At 43.8% G+C, this 20267-nt stretch overlaps 1 protein-coding gene across 2 annotated transcripts in view; it reads left to right on the top strand.

Moving 5' to 3' along the window:
• Positions 1-20251, top strand: part of TMEM185A (transmembrane protein 185A) — a 40283-nt gene extending 20032 nt beyond the window's left edge. For both annotated transcript variants that reach the window (XM_061135944.1, XM_061135945.1), the window contains 6 exons: positions 6605-6781; positions 9132-9339; positions 13387-13470; positions 16700-16876; positions 17372-17495; positions 18651-20251. In XM_061135944.1, coding sequence (XP_060991927.1) covers positions 6605-6781; positions 9132-9339; positions 13387-13470; positions 16700-16876; positions 17372-17495; positions 18651-18895 — 1015 coding nt within the window. In that variant the 3' untranslated portion in view covers positions 18896-20251. The remainder of the gene's footprint in view (positions 1-6604; positions 6782-9131; positions 9340-13386; positions 13471-16699; positions 16877-17371; positions 17496-18650) is intronic.
• Positions 20252-20267: the final 16 nt, after the last annotated feature.

Here is a 20267-nt window from a genome sequence, read left to right as displayed (position 1 = left end):
ATTACTTTTGTTTAGCACTAAAAGGGGACTATATTCCCCACACTGTATATTTCATACCCATAGCTTCTTTATTTTGTGGCTGGAGGTTCTACTTCTGAATCTCCCTTACCTAGTTCTCTCCTCCCCTCCTCCCACCTCCTCTGGCAACCACCTGTTTATTCTCTGTACCCATGACTCTGTTTCTGTTTTGTTTATTTCTTTTTCTAGAGTTTACATATAAATGCAGTTACATTATATTTGTCTTTCTCTAACTTATTTCACTAGTATAATGCCCTGTAGTTTCATCCAAGTTGTCACAAATGACAAGATTTCATTATTTTTTGTGGCTGAGTAATATTCCATTACACACACACACACACACACACACACAGACACACACACTCCCCACATGTTATTTAAACAGTCATCTCTTCATGGGCACTTAGGTTGCCTGTATATTTTAGCTATTGTAAATAAGGTTGCAGTAAACATAGGGATACATATATCTTTTCGAATTAGTGTTTTTTTTCTCCAGATAAATCCCCAAGAGTTGAATTGCTAGAGCACATGATAGTTCTGTTTTTAAGTTTTTAAGGAACCTCCATACCATTTTTCATAATGGCTGCAGCAGTTTACATTCTTGCCAGCATTGCATGTGGATTCCTTTTTCTTCACATCCTCACCAACACTTGTTATCTGTTGTCCTTTTGATAATAGTCATTCTGACAGATATCAGATATTATCAAACTAGACTACTTCCTCATACCATATACAGAAATGAACTCAATTTGGATTAACAACTTAAATGTAAGACCCAAAACCATAAAACTTCTCAAAGAAAACATAGGCAGTATGGTCTTTGACATCAGTCTTAGCAATATTTTTTTAATATGTCTCCTCAGGCAGAAGAAACAAAAACATAAATAAGCAAGTGGGACTACTTGCATTGACTCTTCAGAATAATGTGATGAGTATGGTAGGCTAAATAATGTCCTTCAAAGATATCTACTTACTAATCCGTGGAACCTGTGTATATTACCTTCTCTGGCAAAAAGGTGAATATTACCTTGTGTGGCAAAAGATATGATTAAGTTACAGATCTTGAGATGGGAGATATCCTGCTTTAACAAGGTGGGCTCTAAATACATTCATGGGTTTCCATATAAGAAGGAGGCAGAGGAGATACTATAAAGAGAAGACAATGTGATTGAAGCAGAGAAAGATATTTGAAGATGCTGCCCTTCTGATATTAATAATGGAGGAAGGAGCTCAAAGGAATGCAGGGAATACATCTCTAGAAACTTGAAAAGGCAAGGAATGGATTCTCTCCTAGTCTCTGGAGGGAGCATGGCTCTGCTGATACCTTAGTTTTAACCTGCTACTGCTACTGCTAAGTCACTCCAGTCGTGTCCGACTCTGTGCGACCCCATCCCTGGGATTCTCCAGGCTAGAACACTGGAGTGGGTTGCCATTTCCTTCTCCAATGCATAAAAGTGAAAAGTGAAAGTGAAGTCGCTCAGTCATGTCTGACTCTTCGCAACCCCATGGACTGCAGTCTACCAGGCTCCTCCGTCCATGGGATTTTCCAGGCAAGAGTACTGGAGTGGGGTGCCATTGTCTTCTCTAGTTTTAACCTAGTGAACCCCATTTTGGACCTTTAGCCTGCAGAGCTATAAGAGAATAAATGTGTGTTGTTTTAAACCATCATGTTCATGGTAATTTGTTATAGCAACCATAGGAAATGAATAGAGGATGTAAAATTTAACAGTATTGAATTTTTTAATCTGTAAAAATTGTGGATCTCTCCATTTGTTTAGATCTTTAATTTTAAGACTTCTCAGGTAGTGCTAGTGGTAAAGAACTATCCTGCCAGTGCAGGAGACATGAGAGACACAGGTTCAATCCCTGAGTGGGGAAGATCCCCTGGAGAAGGAAATGGCAACTCACTCCAGTATTCTTGCCTGGGAAATCCCATGGACAGAGGAGCCTGGCAGGCTGCAGTCCATGGGGTCACAAAGAGTCGGATATGACTGAAGCAACTTAGCAAAGCTACAAAATTTGGGGGGCAGTGTTGTTAGGTTTCTGAATCTAAGTCTTGCAGATATTTTGTTAAATTTGTCTCTAGGTATTTCATACTTTGATACTGTTGTAAATGGTAGTTTTTTCATAATCTTCTGATTTTAAATATTGTTTTTAGGAAATTTGCAGTAAATTATAGTTTTTAAAAATCTGTGTCCATTTTCTCATTGCTAGCATATAGAAATGCAGTAGATGTTTTCATTTATTTACCTTATATCCTGCAACTTTACTAAATTCACTAATTAGGTTTAGTAGCTTTTTTGGTCGAGTACTTAGGATTTTCTACATAGTCACATTGTCTGCAAATATTAGATTTACTTCTTCCTTTCCAAATCTTTATCCTTTTTATTTCTTTTCTTGTATTATATTTGTGGCTGGGGCTTCCAGTGCAATGTTGAATAGTTGTATTGAAGTGGACATACTTCTTGTTTACTGTCTTAGGGGCAAAGTATTTTCAGTCTTTCACCATTAAGCATTTTTAACTAGGTTTTTTATAAATGTGAAAGTCGCTCAGGCATGTCCTACTCTTTGCACCCCATGGACTATAGTCCATGGAATTCTCCAGGTCAGAATACTAGAGTGGGTAGCCGTTTCCTTCTCCAGGGGATCTTCCCAACCCAGGGATTGAACCCAGGTCTTCTGCGTTGCAGGCAGATTCTGTACCAGCCGAGCCACCAGGGAAGTCCAAGTCCAAAGGTCCAGAGCCCTTGGCAGCAGACACTGAAGGAGACTGTGTCAGGTTTTTTCTAGATACTCCTCTATTCCTAATTTGCTTAGAGCTTTTATCTTGGATGAGTAGTGAGTTATGTCAAATGTTTCCCCTGGAACTATTGAAATAATCATATGACTTTTCTTTTTCATTCTATTAATACAGTGAATTACATTGATTTCAAATGTTAAGCCAAACTTGAAGTCCTGGCTAAACTACACTTAGTCATAATGCAGTATTCTTTCTATATATTGTTGGATTCAATTTCCTGTTTTTTAGGGGTTTTGCATCTGTCTTTCATGAAGGATGCTGGTTTGTAGTTTTATTTCTTGGTCAGGTTTGAGTATCAGGGTAGTGCTACTAGCTTCATAAAATAAATTGGGAAATGTTCCTCTGTCATCTTTTTCTGCAAGAGTTTGTGAAAAATTGGTACTATTTCTTCCATATGTGTTTGGTAAATTTTGTCTGGGCCTGACATTTTTTTGTGAGACTGATTCTAACTACAGTTTCTGTTGTATTTTAAATAGATATAAGAATATGAAAGTATTTCTTCTTGTGTGAACTTTAATAATATAATTATTTCAAGAAATTTGCTTGCTTGAAGCTGTTCATAATATCCACTTCTAATGCCTGTAGATTTGTCATGATGTCCCTGCTTTCATTCCTGATATTAGTAATTCATGTCTACTGTTTTTTTCCTGATCACTCTAGCTATTGAAAGGTTGTTGCTGGCCCACGAAAAGACATCAGGATTCTTGGCCTCTGGAGGAGAAGAATTCAATCCGGGGCCAGAGATGAGGCTTGATCGCTCAGAGCTTTTGTGTGATAGAGTTTTATTAAAGTAAAAAGAAGATAGAGAAAGCTTCTGAGATAGGCATCAGAAGGGGGCAGAAAGAGTACCCTCCTGCTAGTCTTCAGCTGGATGTTATATAGTCACTCAGTTGTGTCCAACTCTTTGTGACCCCATGAATCGCAGCACACCAGGCCTCCCTGTCCATCACCAACTCCCAGAGTGTACTCAAACTCATGTCCATTGAATCAGTGATGCCATCCAGCCATCTCATCCTCTGTCATCCCCTTCTCCTCCTGCTCCCAATCCCTCCCAGCATCAGGGTCTTTTCCAGTGAGTCAACTCTTCGCATGAGGTGGCCAAAGTATTGGAGTTTGAGCTTCAGCATCAGTCCTTCCAGTGAACACCCAGGATTGATCTCCTTTAGGATGGACTGGTTTGATCTCCTTGCAGTCCAAGGGGCTCTCAAGAGTCTTCTCCAGCACCATAGTTCAAAAGCATCAATTTTTCAGCACTCAGCTTTCTTCACAGTCCAACTCTCACATCCATACATGACCATTGGAAAAACCAGAGCCTTGACTAGATGGACCTTTGTTGGCAAAGTAATGTCTCTGCTTTTTAATATGCTATCTAGGTTGGTGATAATTTTCCTTCCAAGGAGTAAGCGTCTTTTAATTTCATGGCTGCAATCACCATCTGCAGTGATTTTGGAGCCCAAAGTCACTAGCAGTCTGTTAATAAGAGAAAGGAATGTCTTAAAACTCAGAATGGCACCAGGCCCCTCATCCGTAAGATGTATTTTGGGATAATCTTGGCACCAGACAATTCATCCTGGGCCATAAAACGATTGACTTGAATCTTGTAGAAGGGCAGATTACCATACAAATAGTTTCATTTACATAGATTAGGGGAACAATATCTGAGTATAACATAATGGTTTGTCAAGTAAGTTCTGAGCCATTAGGCAGAACTTGAAGACGGAGTCTGGGGTAAATGCATAGTACATTAACATAGCTTAAGCCAAACATTTCCATAAGAAAAATGCATTGGTTAACTCAAGGTTTGAGAATAGTTAACTTCAGGTGAAACCAGGTGTCATTATGGCAACACAGTATTTTAAGAGAAACCTCCTTTTAAATTTGTATAGAGAAGAAAAAAATAAATATCATTAGTTTGTTTCCTCCTGCTACTTAAGAGAGATAAAAATGTCTGACACTTGCAGCCTATTTCCTCCATTTGGAGACCCCTGGCCTTCCTGCCTGTTACCCTGTCACTATCAGCTCAGTTCAGCCATTCAGTCGTGTCCAACTCTTTGCAACCCCATGGACTGCAGCACACTAGGCTTCCCTGTCCATCACCAACTCCAGGAGCCTTCACAAATTCATGTCCATTGAGTTGGTGATGCCATTCAACCACCTCATCCTCTGTCGTCCCCTTCTCCTCCTGCCTTCAATCGTTCCCAGCATCAGGGTCTTTTCCAGTGAGTCAGTTCTTCGCATCAGGTGGCCAAAGTATTGGAGTTTCAGCTTCAGCATCAGTCCTTCCAAAGAATATTCAGGACTGATTTCCTATAGGATGGACTGGTTGGATCTCCTTGCAGTCCAAGGAACTCTCAAGAGTCTTCTCCAGTACCACAGTTCAAAAGCATAAATTCTTTGGTGCTCAGCTTTCTTTATGGTCCAACTCTCACATCCATACATGACTACTAGACAAACCTTAGCTTTGACTAGATGGACCTTTGTCAGCAAAGTAATGTCTCTGCTTTTTTTTTTAATCTTTTCAAAGAACCAGCTTTTAATTTCATTGATTTTTCTCCAACATCTTTCTTATGTAGTTCATTGATATTTGTGTATATATTTATTATTGAGTTCCATTCATTTTTTAAAAATTTCCTTCTCTTCCTAGTTTCTTAAGGTGGATCATAGATTGTTGATTTGAGATCTTTTCTACTAAGCATTGGGTCAGGAAGATCTCCTGAAGTAGGAAATGGCAACCCACTCCAGTATTCTTGCCTGGAGAATTCCATGGATGGAGGAGCCTGGTGGACTACAGTTCATGGGGTCACAAAGAGTTGGACATGACTCTGCAACTTTCACACACACACAGAATATTTACATTTGATGTAATTGACAATAGGGTTAGATTTTAACTGCCTTCTTACTGCAATCTGGAATTCGCCTCCAGGCAGTAAGCTGGGGCATTGATAGAGTTTATTTCCTTTTTTAAAAAATTTCTTTCTGCCATCATGGTCCTTCACTGCCTGTTGCCCAGTGTTTGAAAACTGTTGTTTCATATATTTCATCCAGTTTCTTTTTAAGGTGGGATGTTTAACTCCATTCCTCTTATTCTACCAAAGTTGTAAGTAGAAGTCCTTAACAATGTAATTTCTAATTAATATTTTTAAAACATCCTCTTCATGAAGTCTGTTTTCTGTAAAATATGAGTGTATCTATGTGTATAATTCAGTCACCAAAAGACTAACGCATGGATTAAAATATTACTGTATGTGAATATGGCAGGTGGCTACTTTTTTAAAAATAGAATCAAATAATTAGTGACAGAACTTGACCATATCTTGAACTGTCAGCTTTTTTCAGTCTCCATGTCTTGATGGCTAGTTCTTTCTGCTTGGAATGCTTCCTCATCTCATATCCTTTCCTGCCTGGTAGCTTTCCGTGTGTCCTCCAGACCAGCTTCAGGCTTATCACTTCTGTGCTTCCCAGTCCCCCCAGGCAGAATCCATGTTTCCTCTATGGGCTGCCATCACATTCTACCCATAGAATCATTCTGACATATGCATGTTATATATGTTTCTGTATGGACTTCTCTTACCAGGAAGCCCTGGAAAGCAGGGAACTTGTTTTAGTCTTCTTTATATTTCTCCTATTCTCTAACAACAGTATGTTTCCTACATAGAATTTTCAATATATGATTATTGAATTGGTGATTCTTTTCACATGCTAAAAAGTAATGCTGTTATCATACCTCATTTTAATATCACCTATTTGTAATGTGAATCTTCTTTAATTGTTTTGTTTTTCTCCTAGTAAATTCCTCATCTATGCCTGTCTACTGCTGTTCTCTGTGTTGCTGGCCCTTCGTCTAGATGGCATCATTCAGTGGAGTTACTGGGCTGTTTTTGCTCCAATATGGCTGTGGAAGTTAATGGTCATTGTTGGAGCCTCAGTTGGAACTGGAGTCTGGGCACGAAATCCCCAGTATCGGTAATACTGCTTTATAAAACCTGTTGGTCTCTACACTGGGCAGGTGCAGGGGGGATTATCTTGTTTTTCACTTCTCATAAAGTAAGGAGTATTTTCTTTTCTACCTGTCAGAGGTTTTAGAAGAGCTATAATATAAGCAAGCTCATTTCTGTTCTAAGTTTATTAAAAATTAAGTGTTTGATAGCCATTGTTAAACAAAAGCACTGTTATTTTAGGTACTTAAGTTCCTAGCCAACCCACAAAAACTTATGTAATCTAAAATGCATCCAAAATATAGAACTGTTACACCATGCTAGACAAGGAAGTATGGAACCATCATGTTTGTAGGAGCAGTTCTACAAATCAAAGTTCTAGTTTTGGCCATCAGGGATATATCCTTCTCCATTAATTCCTGGAACTGGGTCTCCCCTTACCCAATCTCCTAGTCCTGGAATTTTAGGCCTATTAGTGGTGTGGGAGAAGCAGCTTGGCCAGGACACAGTGAGGCCCTGAGACTGGAAAAGATGAGACCCAGATGCTGTGAAGGAGAATAGCTCCTGGCTATTCCTGACTCCTGGGGGCCAGGAAGAGGTGCACTCTTATACTTCACCCCCTCCCCTCATACCTTCTTGGATGCCTCAGTGGGTCCAAGTTCCTGTCATGGGCTTAACTCCAGTGCACACCCTGCTGCTGCTGCTGGGGCCCACAAGAGTCTCTCTGCTCTTCCTTGCAAAGTCTGCCACTTTGGAAAGGAAAAGGGGAGACTTGGGGAGGGCTATTCTAAACCATCACCAGGCAGATAAGGAGTGACAGTGCCCAGTAGGCAGGTGGGGAGAGAAGAGGGGGACACATGCAGCTGCTCATATTAGGAGAGTGTATAAGTTGGGACCATCTCAACTTGTTTAAATTTTCATTATGAACTTTAAAAATAAGATTTAGATCATCTAAAATATCTTACCACATATGTACCTAAGAACTTGAAAATAGCCACACAGAGAGCCTTAGCAGATGGGGGACTTAGATTTTTTAAAATTCTTAGATTCTTAGATTTTTTTTTTAAGATTACATGTGTGGCCACAGATCTTTTTTTTTATGAGATATTTTCAGATAGCTAATGTTTGCTCATTCTCTGCTGCCCCCTTCTCCTTTTGCCTTTAATCTTTCCCAGCATCAGGGTCTTTTCTAATGAGTCAGTTAAATAGCATCACCAACTCAATGGACATAAGTTTGAGCAAACTCCAGTATATAGTAAGGGGTAGAGGAGCCTGGCATGCTGCAGTCCATAGGGTCACAAAGAGTCAGACATGACTTAGTGACTTAACAACAACCTTTGCTACTCAAAAAATGAAAAGTGAAATTGCTAAACAGTTTAAGTTCCACTAGTTGTTTAGAAACTATTTGACCTGGTTTAAGATACCTTTCAAGATTCCCTTAAGAAAAGGAGTTGTATGTGTGTAGTTGAATGTCCTGAATGTATAGACATGGTCATTCTAGCATCAACATTGTCCAGTGGAACATTGTTGGGTCTTACAGAATATAACTTCTGATCTCATTTTCTCTGTGTCCTAAAGCCACACCAACATGATGCATCACAGATGTTCACCTGTATGTTGAATTAGGTGCATTGTTTGCCTTGCAGATGCATTTTTAGCCATTTTCCTGATTAGTGGCCTTATTATTTTTTAATTGTTACCCTATTAAGTCCATGCATGATCCGTAAGCAGCTTAAACTGATTTAAAGAACAGCTTTAATGGTTCTTCTTTAGCATCTGCAGGTGTTAGTTTATCCTAATGAATAGGAAGGAAAATAACATTCATAATTTTATTTGCATTTTAAAATAACACCTAACAACAGTTGCTATATTTTCTTGAAATATAACAGACACTTAGGCAATAAAACTATAGAGTTTTTTTTTATTGTATTGCATGAAATGTGATTTACATGGTTTTTAATTCATTGAGAGACGGGGATCATGAGATTTAAGGGATATGTGTCAGCTGTTAGCAGTAGAAGCAATAGCTTAAATAATCTTGGAAGTAGTTGAATTTAAATTTATGAACAAAAGTGTTAATGTACACTGTCAGGAAATAACAACTGTGGTATTGCTTCTGAGAATATTCAGTTAAAACTCCTAAGTCTGGTTTGGTTATAAGTGTTCATTTCTTGTTATGTAGTAGTTCTTTGATGTATGAAAGATTGCCCCTTAAAGAGGAATGTTAACTTAGCTTTCTACCTGATTTCCCTTTGCCTTTTGTCAGATTTACAAATACAATCCAGAGTATCCATGTAAGTTGGTGTGCTGGGCTGCTTGCTCACTGTGGAGATTCTGAACTGAGGATGTTTTTTCCTTCTTCTTCTATCCCTCTTTAGAGCAGAAGGGGAAACGTGTGTGGAGTTCAAAGCCATGCTAATTGCAGTGGGCATCCACTTGCTGCTGCTGATGTTTGAAGTGCTGGTGTGCGACAGGATTGAGAGAGGCAGCCACTTCTGGCTCCTGGTCTTCATGCCGCTCTTCTTCGTTTCCCCTGTGTCTGTGGCAGCTTGTGTTTGGGGCTTTCGCCATGACAGGTCGCTGGAGGTGAGATTTCATATATTTAGGAAGGTTTTAAAAATCAGAATCTTTTGATCAGTTACCGTGATAGAAGAGGTTGATCACTAATGCTAGGTCGTGGTATATAAGGAAATGAAAGACAATGGAAATAGTCGTGTTTCTCTTTCTTGACTTAAACATTGGTTTTTCACTCAGGCCATCAGGCTTCTTCCTGTTTCATGTCTTTCCCTGTCCACCTGGATCAGCCAGCTTCTCCTGAGAAACAGGCCCAATAGGATAGATGCAGATGGAGATGTAGATACAGATATGTAGATAGGTGTTCACATAGGAGGCTTATTGGAAGGTGCTGGCTCACGTGCTTATGGGGGCTGGAGATTCAGCAGGATTTCTCCCTCTCCAGGAAACCATGGTCTTTGCTCCTAAGGCCCTTTAGCTGATTGGATGAGATCTAGCCATACCATCGAGGGGAATCTCCTTTAGTTAAAGGCAGTACCCTCACAGCAATACCTAGACTATTTTTTGATTAAATGACCAAGTACTACAGCCACACTGCCTGCTTTGGCACTGCACCACCACCACCCCACCCCCGTGTCCTGCAGCCTCATCTGGAGGCCTTTGGAGCCCTCATCTAGCTGACCACTGTGCAGCTCCTGACACTCTGGGTCCCTACACCAATCTAGCTACCTCAGCCTGTATTCAGCTTCTTCACTGAATTCTTCTTCCATCTATTCCTCACAAGTCGCTGTTTCTTAGGATCCTCAGTTCAGGCACTCAGTTGTGTCCGACTCTCTGCAACCCCATGGACTGCAGCATGCCAGGCTTCCCTGTCCATCACCAACTCCCAGAGCTTGCTCAAACTCATGTCCATCGAGTCAGTGATGCCATTCAACCATCTCATCCTCTGTCATCCCCTCCTGCCTTCAATCTTTCCCAACATCAGGATCCTAACCTTGGGCATTTTCTGTCCTCCCTGTGCACACTTCCTCTGAATGGTCTTGTTCACACTTCCTGCCTCCACTGCCACTTCTGTGTTTTCACTTCCTGAATCTGCATTTCTCAACTCTGATTTCCATACGAGCTCCAGGCTCCTACCTCACTTCCCCCAAATTGTATTCCCCGTATTTGTTGAAGGTACCATGTCCAGCCAGTCACACTTACCTTTCCACCTTATGCCTCTCTTGCTTCGCATTCTTTTCTATTATCTGAGCAAATGAAGTAACAATACCATGGTTTAAAAATCATTTGTATATTAAACAAAATCACTGACATTAAACTTTCTAGATTTTGCCTATTTGGGGCAGTGTTTCTCAGTGGGGGCTGGATATGCTGTTGGCCTTTGGGATAGGAAATGTCTTCTTGAGCAGGACTGTCCCCTGCATTTCAGGTCACTTACTGCTGATGTCTGCCTAGTAAGCACTAGTGGATGTGCTCCCGCAGGTTATTGTCACATCCAGTAGGTTCTGTGCACATTTCTTAACTTCTCCCCAGGCAAGCAGCATTATCCAGGTTGAAAAGCACTGAGAAAGTTATGTAAATACTGTTGGATGGGAGCTGAGGAAGAGGTTAAAGAAAACTAAAAATTTGGAACTTTGTTTCTTAGAAAACGAAAGCATATACCAGGGCTACAACTATACTAGGCATAAAACCATATTTTCCTAATGCAGAGTTCTAGAAAATATGTCACTCATAGGGTCAGACTCTTGGCAATCTACCTACAAGAAGAAACCCATGTGCCAAGACTTGAGCCCCCTCTTGGTTCTTGTGTCCCAGGAAGAGGAGTACTCATTGGCTAGGGGCTAGTGGGCCTAGGCTCCCCCAGGGTCATGCAGGAGGAGTCAGGGTGTGGCAGGGTGCCCTGTGCAGGTAGGAAAGGGGATGGTATTTTTCAGGCAGAGGAAGTAACACATAAGAAGCCATAGACGTAGAAGAAAGTCTGTTATGTTGAGTGAACCAGTGGCTCAGATTTGACTGGAGCACAGTTTTGCAAGATGCAGAGAGCCCTGGAGATGGAAAGTGGTGATGGTTTCATAGCCATAGTCATACGGTAGTAATATGAATATACTTAATACTGTTAAACTGTACCCTTAAAGAGAATTAAGATGGTAAGTTTTACATTATTTGTATTTTTCCACAAAAAAATGCCTGGAGCATAAAGTGTAAATGAAGGAACTAGGGAGAAGCGGGGAGGCTGTGGAGAGGGATTGGGCTGGCTAAGGGCCAGTCCTCAGTCTTCAAGGCGGTGCTCAGCTGCCCAGGGCATCACAGGGCACCATGGGATATTGGGCATTTTTGAGGGAGAAGCAGTGATCCCTGACATCTGTGGGGACATACAGTGAACTACTAGCTCCACATAGTTTGTATTTTATTGTTAGGTCACACTACATTCATTTCAGTGGTGTCATAGAAGAGTCTGGGATGTTGACTTTCTCTGTGATGAAGGCAGTGCTGTGCAAAAATCCACAGGGGGCTACGTAGGACGTCAGTATTCCTTTTAGATCTAATGACTTAAGTCAGTGGAACCATTAAATGCTTATTTTGGCCCATAGGCCTTGGATGGAATGGCTGAATCACTAACTGCCCAGGGAACTGGGAGCTTTGGGGCAGCCCTGGGCCAGGTTGGGTAGTGTCCTATGATTTTCGTTCTGTGGGTGGTGGTGAGCTGTTGAAGAGCAGCAAGTGCTGGAGCCAGCAGGAGGGCCACCTGTGGGGCACTGGGACAGAGACTGGGCTAGGGACCCTAGAGAAGTCTGCATGGTGGAGGACACAGGCAGTGACTGAGCCTAGAGCATGGGGAAGGGAATGCAGCTGTGCGCCTGTGTCCTGATTTGGGGAATCCAGGCTGTGGTGGCTCCCGGTGAGACAGGAGGCTATGGAAGCTATGACACAGGGTGAAGGAGGCCAGGTGTGGGGAATGATCGACTCCCTAGGGGATGGCCTTCAACTGAAGTGCCTCAGGGAGAGCCAACTCTGGGCCCTGGCAGGAAGGCTGCAGTGGAGACGGAGGTTGCAGAAGTGAGCAGGAGGAGGGTGTGCCTGCCAGGGGTGTGGAGGCTGGCTCTGCTTGCCACCCAGAATGGAGCAACGGAGTCAAGAAAGCATACAAGTTTGTGTCTGTGTCTCTCTAGTAGGTAGAGAAGGCAGACTTCAGGGGCCATCACCATTTAAAGACAGGAAAAGGCACCTGACAGGGAAGTTTCAGAGACCAGTAGATTGGCGAGATGACACACTGGGTTCCTCAACAAGGGAAGAGTGGTGGGCAGTGTCACTTGGTGTGGCAGCGCCCAGTCGGGTGCCAGTGGCAGTGTCCCCAAGGCTACAGAAGTGACTGGGGACCTGGAGGAAAGCAATTTCCAGGTGGTTGTGGGGACCGAGGCCAGTGCACAGTGGACCCTGGAGCTTGGAGTGGCAGGGGAGGCCATGGAGACTCGAGTGTCCGTGGTGTCTCACAAAGCTCTGTGGTGATGGAAAGAAAGAACTAGGGCTGGTAGGGTTACTGGATCAAGAGAAGTGTGGGTTCATTTGGTCTTGGGGTTATTTTGTGTCTAATGGAGATGAGTTGAACATGTGCTTGCAAGAAGGATCCGTGGCATGGCAGGGTTCAAGATGCAGTAAAGCATCCACGAGTGGCATCTTGATGTGACAAGGTCCCCCAGGATCCAGAAAGGAAAGTGTGGGGTGCAGGCAGAGTCCCAACACAAGAAGAAGGCAGGACAGTGATGGTTAGGAACCATCCTAACATAGATGCATGTGGTCAGGGGCAGGAAGGGAGCTGGGGAGTCCAGCAAAGACTGCCTCTAGATTGCAAGCCTGGAAACAGGTCACTGCATGGACGAGCTTAAAGGGCCAAGCAGCCACCGAGAGCAGAGAGGACAGGACACAAGGCTAGGGCCAGGCTTCTCCTTGGCACAGCACTGCTTTGCTCCTCTCTGCTGAAAATCAGGAGGTTCCAAGTGTGATGTAATAAAACTTATGCTGCATTATAATTTGCATTGCCTTTTTAAAATGTTAACCAAACAGCTGTTGTATTGAATACAACTGTTACTTTGTTTAACTGATTCTTCTCTTCGTTTTTAGTTAGAAATCCTGTGTTCTGTCAACATTCTCCAGTTTATATTCATTGCCTTAAGACTGGACAAGATCATTCACTGGCCCTGGCTTGTATGTAACTTTTTAAATCTTTAAACTTTTTTTTTATTATAAAACTCATGTTCATCTTAGAAATCTTGGAAAAAGACAGATAAACATAGGTAATAGGATAATAATCACCCATAATCCACTGGTAGATAACATGGTTAGTGGTTTTTGTTTCCTTGTTTGGGGGTTTATTATTTCATAAGGATAATTGAGATCATACTGCATTTATAATTCGGTATCCTGCTTTGTTGTCCTAATGTTGTGTCATAAACATTTTTCCTTGTCAATAAATGCTCTTTATATGCATAACTTTGAAAGTTTAATTGATAACAAAATATTCTTCAAATACATTTACCAGACTGTCCTCTCATTTCTGAATATTGAACTTGTTACCAGTGTTTTTACAATTATAAATCATGCTACAGCATATAATTTTGTGTAGGTAAATCCTTGCCTGTTTTTTTATTGCTTTTTTTTTTTAGGAAAGACTCCAAAAACAGTATTACTGGCCCAGAGAGTAAGAGCTTTTTGAGATTTTGAAATACAAACTTCATTGCCAACTCCTTTTTCAAAAAAACTGTGCCTCTTTATACTTCTGCCAGGGATGAAGTCTAAGTCATGCTAGTGACCTCTGACTTCCACGAATGAGTGTTTGGTTAAAACTGATTGTGCATACATAGGTAGGAGAATGGGTGGAGCTATACACACACACACACATACACATGTAAATGGCTCCATCCATTCTCGGCAAGCTGCAAATTAGAGAATACAGCACACTTTCAACTAGTAACACATAGTAAGAAGATGAGAGAAAAGGTAGAAGACTTATGTTGCCTCTGTGAGATGAGGTCTTGCCAGGGTGTGGGATCCCGTCCCCCACTGCTTGTTGGGTACTTTTGTACATAAGACATTTTCTGTGATGAACATGATTTACCTTTAAAAAAAAAAAACAAAGGTAAAAAATATACTGAAAAAAAGAAAATACTCATTTGGAGACAAGGAAGAAAATAAGGGAATAAAAGATGCCTTTATAGTGAATAAAGATAAGATCTATCACTTCTTCCTAAAGTCTTTCATAAAACATTCATAATAAAAACTATTGTACAGTCATCCATCTTACAGCTTCAGGGTTCTGTATCTACAGAATGGTAATTGGGCTCAGAGCTTTCTCTTGTGCCATGGCGGACACAAATCCGAGTAAGACCACAATTTGAGTGTAAGATACAATCAGAAAAAAAAAGATTAGGAAAAACTGTGCATGTTTTCTATAAATAAAGTAATTTTTCCTGCTCCAGTGCTGTGCAAGTCATAGCAGATGAAACAGCCTGACTGCAGGTTTCCCAGTGTTCAAGAGAAGCCCAGTGAGGCTGCTCACTGACATTCTACCCATGAGGGCCAGGCCGCTGTGTCTGACCCCAGATGTGCTTTAGGAGGAAGACCACAGCAAACCTCCAGGCAGGAAGTCCAGCCTCTTCAGGAGATGAGCTTAAGTCCTACGTCTAAAAATGAAATGTGAAAACCAAAGAACTGTTAGGAGGAGACAGTCTTTGGGATCTGGAGTTAGGTGAAGAGTTCCCAGAAATGATACCAACAACATGGTCCATAAAAGAAGCTCAAGATTAAAGTAATATTAATGAAAAGACATGTTGCAGACTAGGAGGAAATACTCATAAAACACATGTGTAACCAAGGACATATATCCAAAGCATCTAAAGAACTCTCAAAACTAAAAACCTCAGCAACCAAATTTTAAAATTGACAGAAGACTTGAACCAACTATTCACAAAGAAGATAGACATATGGTGAATATGCATATGTAAAGGACATCATTACCCACTCATTTTAGTTCAGTTCAATCTCTCAGTCGTGTCCAACTCTTTGCGACCCCATGAATCACAGCACGCCAGGCCTCCCTGTCCATCACCAACTCCCGGAGTCCACTCAAACACTAGGGAAAAGCAAATAAAAACCAGAATGAGGTGCCACAATACCTTCATCAAAATGGCAAAGATAGCCACAGTACCAGCTGTGCTAGGGCGGACCCAAGGGACAAGGACAGTTGCCCATTGCTGGTAGAAAGGCCAAACTGGATAGATGCTCTGGAAAATGTCTTGGCAATTTCTTATAAAGTTAAATATAGAGTTGCCATGTGACCTAGCAGTGCCAATCCTGGGTGTTTCCCTTGGAGAAATGAAAATGTACAACCACACAAAAACCTGGGCACAAATGTTTACAGCAACTTCATTTGCAACAACCCAAAGCAGGATAGCACCCACATTTCCTTCCCAGGGTGAGCAGATAAACAGGCTGGGGTGCATCCATCCAGTGGAACACCGCTCAGCAGTGACCGATAGATACACACAGCAGCCTGGAGGCGTCTCAGAGATGTCCTGCTGGGTGGGAGAAGGCAGCCTCAGGAGGTGATGTGCTGTATGAGTCCATGTCTCTTGAAGAGACAAAAGTGTTGTGTCAGAGGACAGAGCAGTGGCTGCTAGGGGCTGGGGGAGGGTAAGGTGGTGACACAGCAGAGATAGAACATGAGGGAGTGTGGCATGGTGAGGGAGCTCTCCCCTGTCTCGCCCAAGGCCCCACAGATCTACACATATGTGTATGAACCATCATGGGACTGGCCACCAATGGAAAACAGTCAATTTTACTGTTTCACAACAGAAAACAAAGGGACGACAGATGTACCCAAGGGGCCATTGAGAAGGGGGAAAAGGTCAAATGGAGGGAGCTTGGTGAGGCCCCCGGGACTCATCTTCTGGGCTCATATGGGGGGTGAAATGAAGTCTTTCTGGTATGACAGCAACAGACACAGAACCCATCTGGGCGAGGCAGCAGGGAAGCCTCCTGGCCTCAATGTGCAAGTTCACGGAGGGCCTGGGTCCCCTGGGCAGCCTGAGTTGCCAGGGAGCATGATCCCCAGCCTCTGGCTACATAACCCCTAGCAGGATGGGGTTCCCAGTGCCTGGGAAGAGGGGACATGCTCATGAGCTGGGGCGGCCTCACTACCCTTGGCAGGTGGAGGGGAGGTGGGCAGAGTGCAGGCCAGCTGAGTGAGCTCAGGATTCAGGGAAATGGCTGCTCTCCACCCTGAGGGCAGCCCCGGCTGCGGGGATCCCACCAGGAGCAGCGGGTCCTTTTTACACGCTGGCCACATCCAGGCCTGGCACCCACTTACATGCAGAGATCCAGGATGAAGTCAGCCATGCCTCCCCTAAAGACCTTTCTTCTCTCCTCCTGCCCTCAGGTTGTGTGTGTCCCCCTGTGGATTCTCATGTCCTTTCTGTGTCTGGTGGTCCTCTACTACATCGTGTGGTCCGTCCTGTTCCTGCGCTCCATGGATGTGATCGCAGAGCAGAGGAGGACACACATCACCATGGCGCTAAGCTGGATGACCATCGTCGTGCCACTCCTTACTTTCGAGGTAAGCTCTCTGGCAGACTGTGTCTCCCCCAGATGACACCCCATGGGGCTAGGAAGGAGCACAGGACAGTAGAGCTGCCTTTCTTTGGAGGCCTGGAGGCTGGCAGTGGGAAGTGGACCTTTCCAGCTACCAAGCCTCTGAATATATTGATTTGTCTCCTAGAAGAAGAAAGTTGGATGTGGTGTTTTGGTATTTGAGCCCTGTGGAGAATTAGAGAATGGGCACTGTTGACTCCTCCAAAAAAAAACACCAGGAAGAGTTTCCCATAACAAGCCAGATGTTGGAAATTTTCTAGGTGGATGGATTCTGCTTCGTTCTGAAGAGCCATGTGAAAGCTCTTCTCATCCTTTCCCCCAGAATGGAGGGTTTCCGTTATTTCCTGTGGTGTGACCTTTCCCCCTTAGGAGGCCTGATGAGGGAGGGTAGCCTGGCTTCAGACAGGGTCTGTTTTCAGACGCTCCATCGACAGAACGTTGACTGTTTCTTTTTCCTTAGATCCTGCTTGTTCATAAGCTGGACGGCCACAACGCGTTCTCCTGTATCCCCATATTTGTCCCCCTTTGGCTTTCCTTGATCACTCTGATGGCAACCACCTTCGGACAGAAAGGCGGAAACCACTGTATGTACTCAGTGTTTCAGAAGTTCTTGAATGGTGGGTGTGCACATCTCTGTCTGGTGTGTGACTATATGGGTGTGTGTGGCCCTGCTCTATGAAAAAATGAACCTAAGGGCCCCAATCAAGGAGTTTCCCTGGGAAAGCTGAGACTGGGGAAGACCTGGAGTCTTCCAGGAAAGGGAGCATTGTTAACCCTGTGACTGGAGATCTGAGCATGGCGGGCGGCCTTTCTGAGTCCATTCACTGTGACATGGAAAACATTATCCCTTCTAGCCAGGGGCTCCTGAAGATTCAGTGAAAATCCACATCATCTCCCAAACCCTGGACTTCCTCTGGGATCTGTTTCCTCACTCTTGGCAGCATCATTCTTGATATCACTGACTCTCACCAGTGGTGCCTGGCTTGCTCACTCTCACTCTCCACTGTGATGATACCTGTTTAGAAGTGCTCTTTGATAAGAGCCTCGCCTCACTAGTCCTTGAGCTCCTTTGCATGTAACCCTGGAGCACACCCTTCTGGAAGCTAATGTGACAAGATGTTGTACCCGAGGAAAGCCAGCTCTGACCTGACAGTTTAGTGGTACCCAGACAGGAAGAGCAGGCCTTGGAGAAGGAGCTTTGAGGTGGCCCTGTGAGCTCAGGCCACCTCCTGGCCTGGACCAACACATGCCTATTGTCTTCCCAGACTCCAGGGGTGACAGAAACCCTTTTCTTGGATGACATTCCTTGTTGCACATGCTTTTCTCCTGAGCCAGGAAGATTGAGTGGTTGACATTATCTAGGTGCCATAGGCATTTGAGATTCACTAGGGCAGTAGGTCTCAAACTGGAGGACCCATCAGAGTCCCAAGACCCCACCCCCACCCCACACACAGAGTTTCTGGTTCAGGAGGTTTGGACCAGGGCCAAAGATCGCATCCCTGACAGGCCCCAGGGAGACATCCTGGGGGCTGCCAGTCCAGGACCCCCAGCTACAGAGCCACAGAGCTGCAGGGCATCCTTCTGGTCCTTGTTGGTATTGAGGCCTTGCTCAGGCTTCATTCTAAGACATCAGGATAAAGCAGTACATTATACAAGAAAAAACTTATCTTCAGGAAAGAAAAGCAACCTGAGATTCAGGGGAGGCTAGTGTTTGAGAGAGTACATTTCTTCTGTTTCAGGGTGGTTTGGGATTCGCAAGGATTTCTGTCAATTTCTGCTTGAAATCTGCCCGTTTTTGAGAGAATATGGAAACATCTCCTACGACCTGCACCATGAAGGTAGCGAGGAAACTGAAGAAACACCAGTTCCAGAACCTCCTAAGATCGCTCCTATGTTTCGAAAGAAGACCCGGGTGGTTATCACCCAGAGCCCTGGGAAGTACGTCCTCCCACCTCCCAAATTAAATATCGAAATGCCAGATTAGACCATGCTCCCAGGGCAGATCAAGAGTGCACCTGACCCGCCCTCTTTTCCACCTTCTTCTGCCTCTCCCTTCACCCCTTCCCTCCCACCCTGAACTGGAGCTGGAGCTGGGTCTCCAGGGACTTCCATCTCATGCCTTGTTTGCACTCAATGCCTACCCAGTGACTCACCACCACGGGACACGCCGCTGGCAGGTGCCTGGAACATGCAGCGTGGTGTGGGGTGCACATCAGCAGCTTTGGACCTGATAGAGGGAGCATATGGAGACAGAGGAAGCGACTCCCCATGGGCAGGTGCCTTCAGAGCTGGCTTGGGCCCGAGAAGGAGTGGCCACACAGCTGGTTTTCTAAGTGTGAAAATTCCCATCAAAAGTGTTATTGAAAAATGTATTATTGAACCAAGCCAGCCTGGCCACTTAGCTCAGAAACTCCTATTGTGATGTGGTCAGGGGCCCTGACTAGGCCTCAGGCCTCACATGCACCCACACTGCTGTGATTGGCCGTGCTCCTGCCATGCACATCATTTCTCTCTGGGTTTTTACTGACCCTGTTGGTGAGCCCTTTCTAATGGAGTGACTCTGTGCCTGTATAGTATTTATACAAATATTTTAGCGTTGTAATATACCGTGTTAAATCCTAGTTCTGTACAGTATATTCTGTTAAAGTATTTTTTTACAAGCTTGTACTGGAGACATACATGTTCTGTTGCAGAAGTAGAAGCCAGTAGCACCACACCCCTGTCCTGACCACCAGAGTGCTGTCCCCTTCATGGGACAGTGCCATCTCCTCTTCAGTTTCTCCATATACATAGTAGCTCCTGCTGCCAGAACCACCACAGTAAGCAAGAAACGGTTCATACTTTTTCTACCATAACTGGGAACACTGACTTGCAGAAAACCGTAAAGCGCGCCTGGAAACTGGAACGCTGGACAAGGGTGCCAAGACTAGGAATGTCCAGCAGGGTGTACAGGTTTAGATGTGGGGCTTGTTGTCCATCGCATGGTGGGCCTATGCTTTTAGCTAGGAGCTTGGGGTATAACCAAGAGTCAGAAGGAAAAAAGCAAATGTGATACAAACAAGATGGCCATGAGTAGAAGAGGGTAAAAGGAGCCCTGGCTTTGTCACCCAGGAGCAGGGGAGAGGGGGAGAGAGGGCAGCTGCTACCTTGTGTAAACCGGGCTCCACTGATGTACACTGCACCCACCACTCTATCCTGGCACCAGCCTGGAGCAAGCCTGTGCTATCTGCAGGGGGACACTTGGAATGGTGTTGCCTTTCCTGCTTGGTATGTAACAAATGTAGCCCAGTCCACTCTTTTCCTCCCCTTTAGCTGTTCAATAAACTAGTTCTTCATTTTCCATGTGCACTGTGCAG

The sequence above is a fragment of the Dama dama genome, chromosome X, assembly GCF_033118175.1.
Source record: "Dama dama isolate Ldn47 chromosome X, ASM3311817v1, whole genome shotgun sequence".
Lineage (NCBI taxonomy): Eukaryota > Metazoa > Chordata > Mammalia > Artiodactyla > Cervidae > Dama > Dama dama.
Note: the sequence above shows the minus strand (reverse complement) of the source record. Positions and strands in the feature narration are given on the sequence as shown.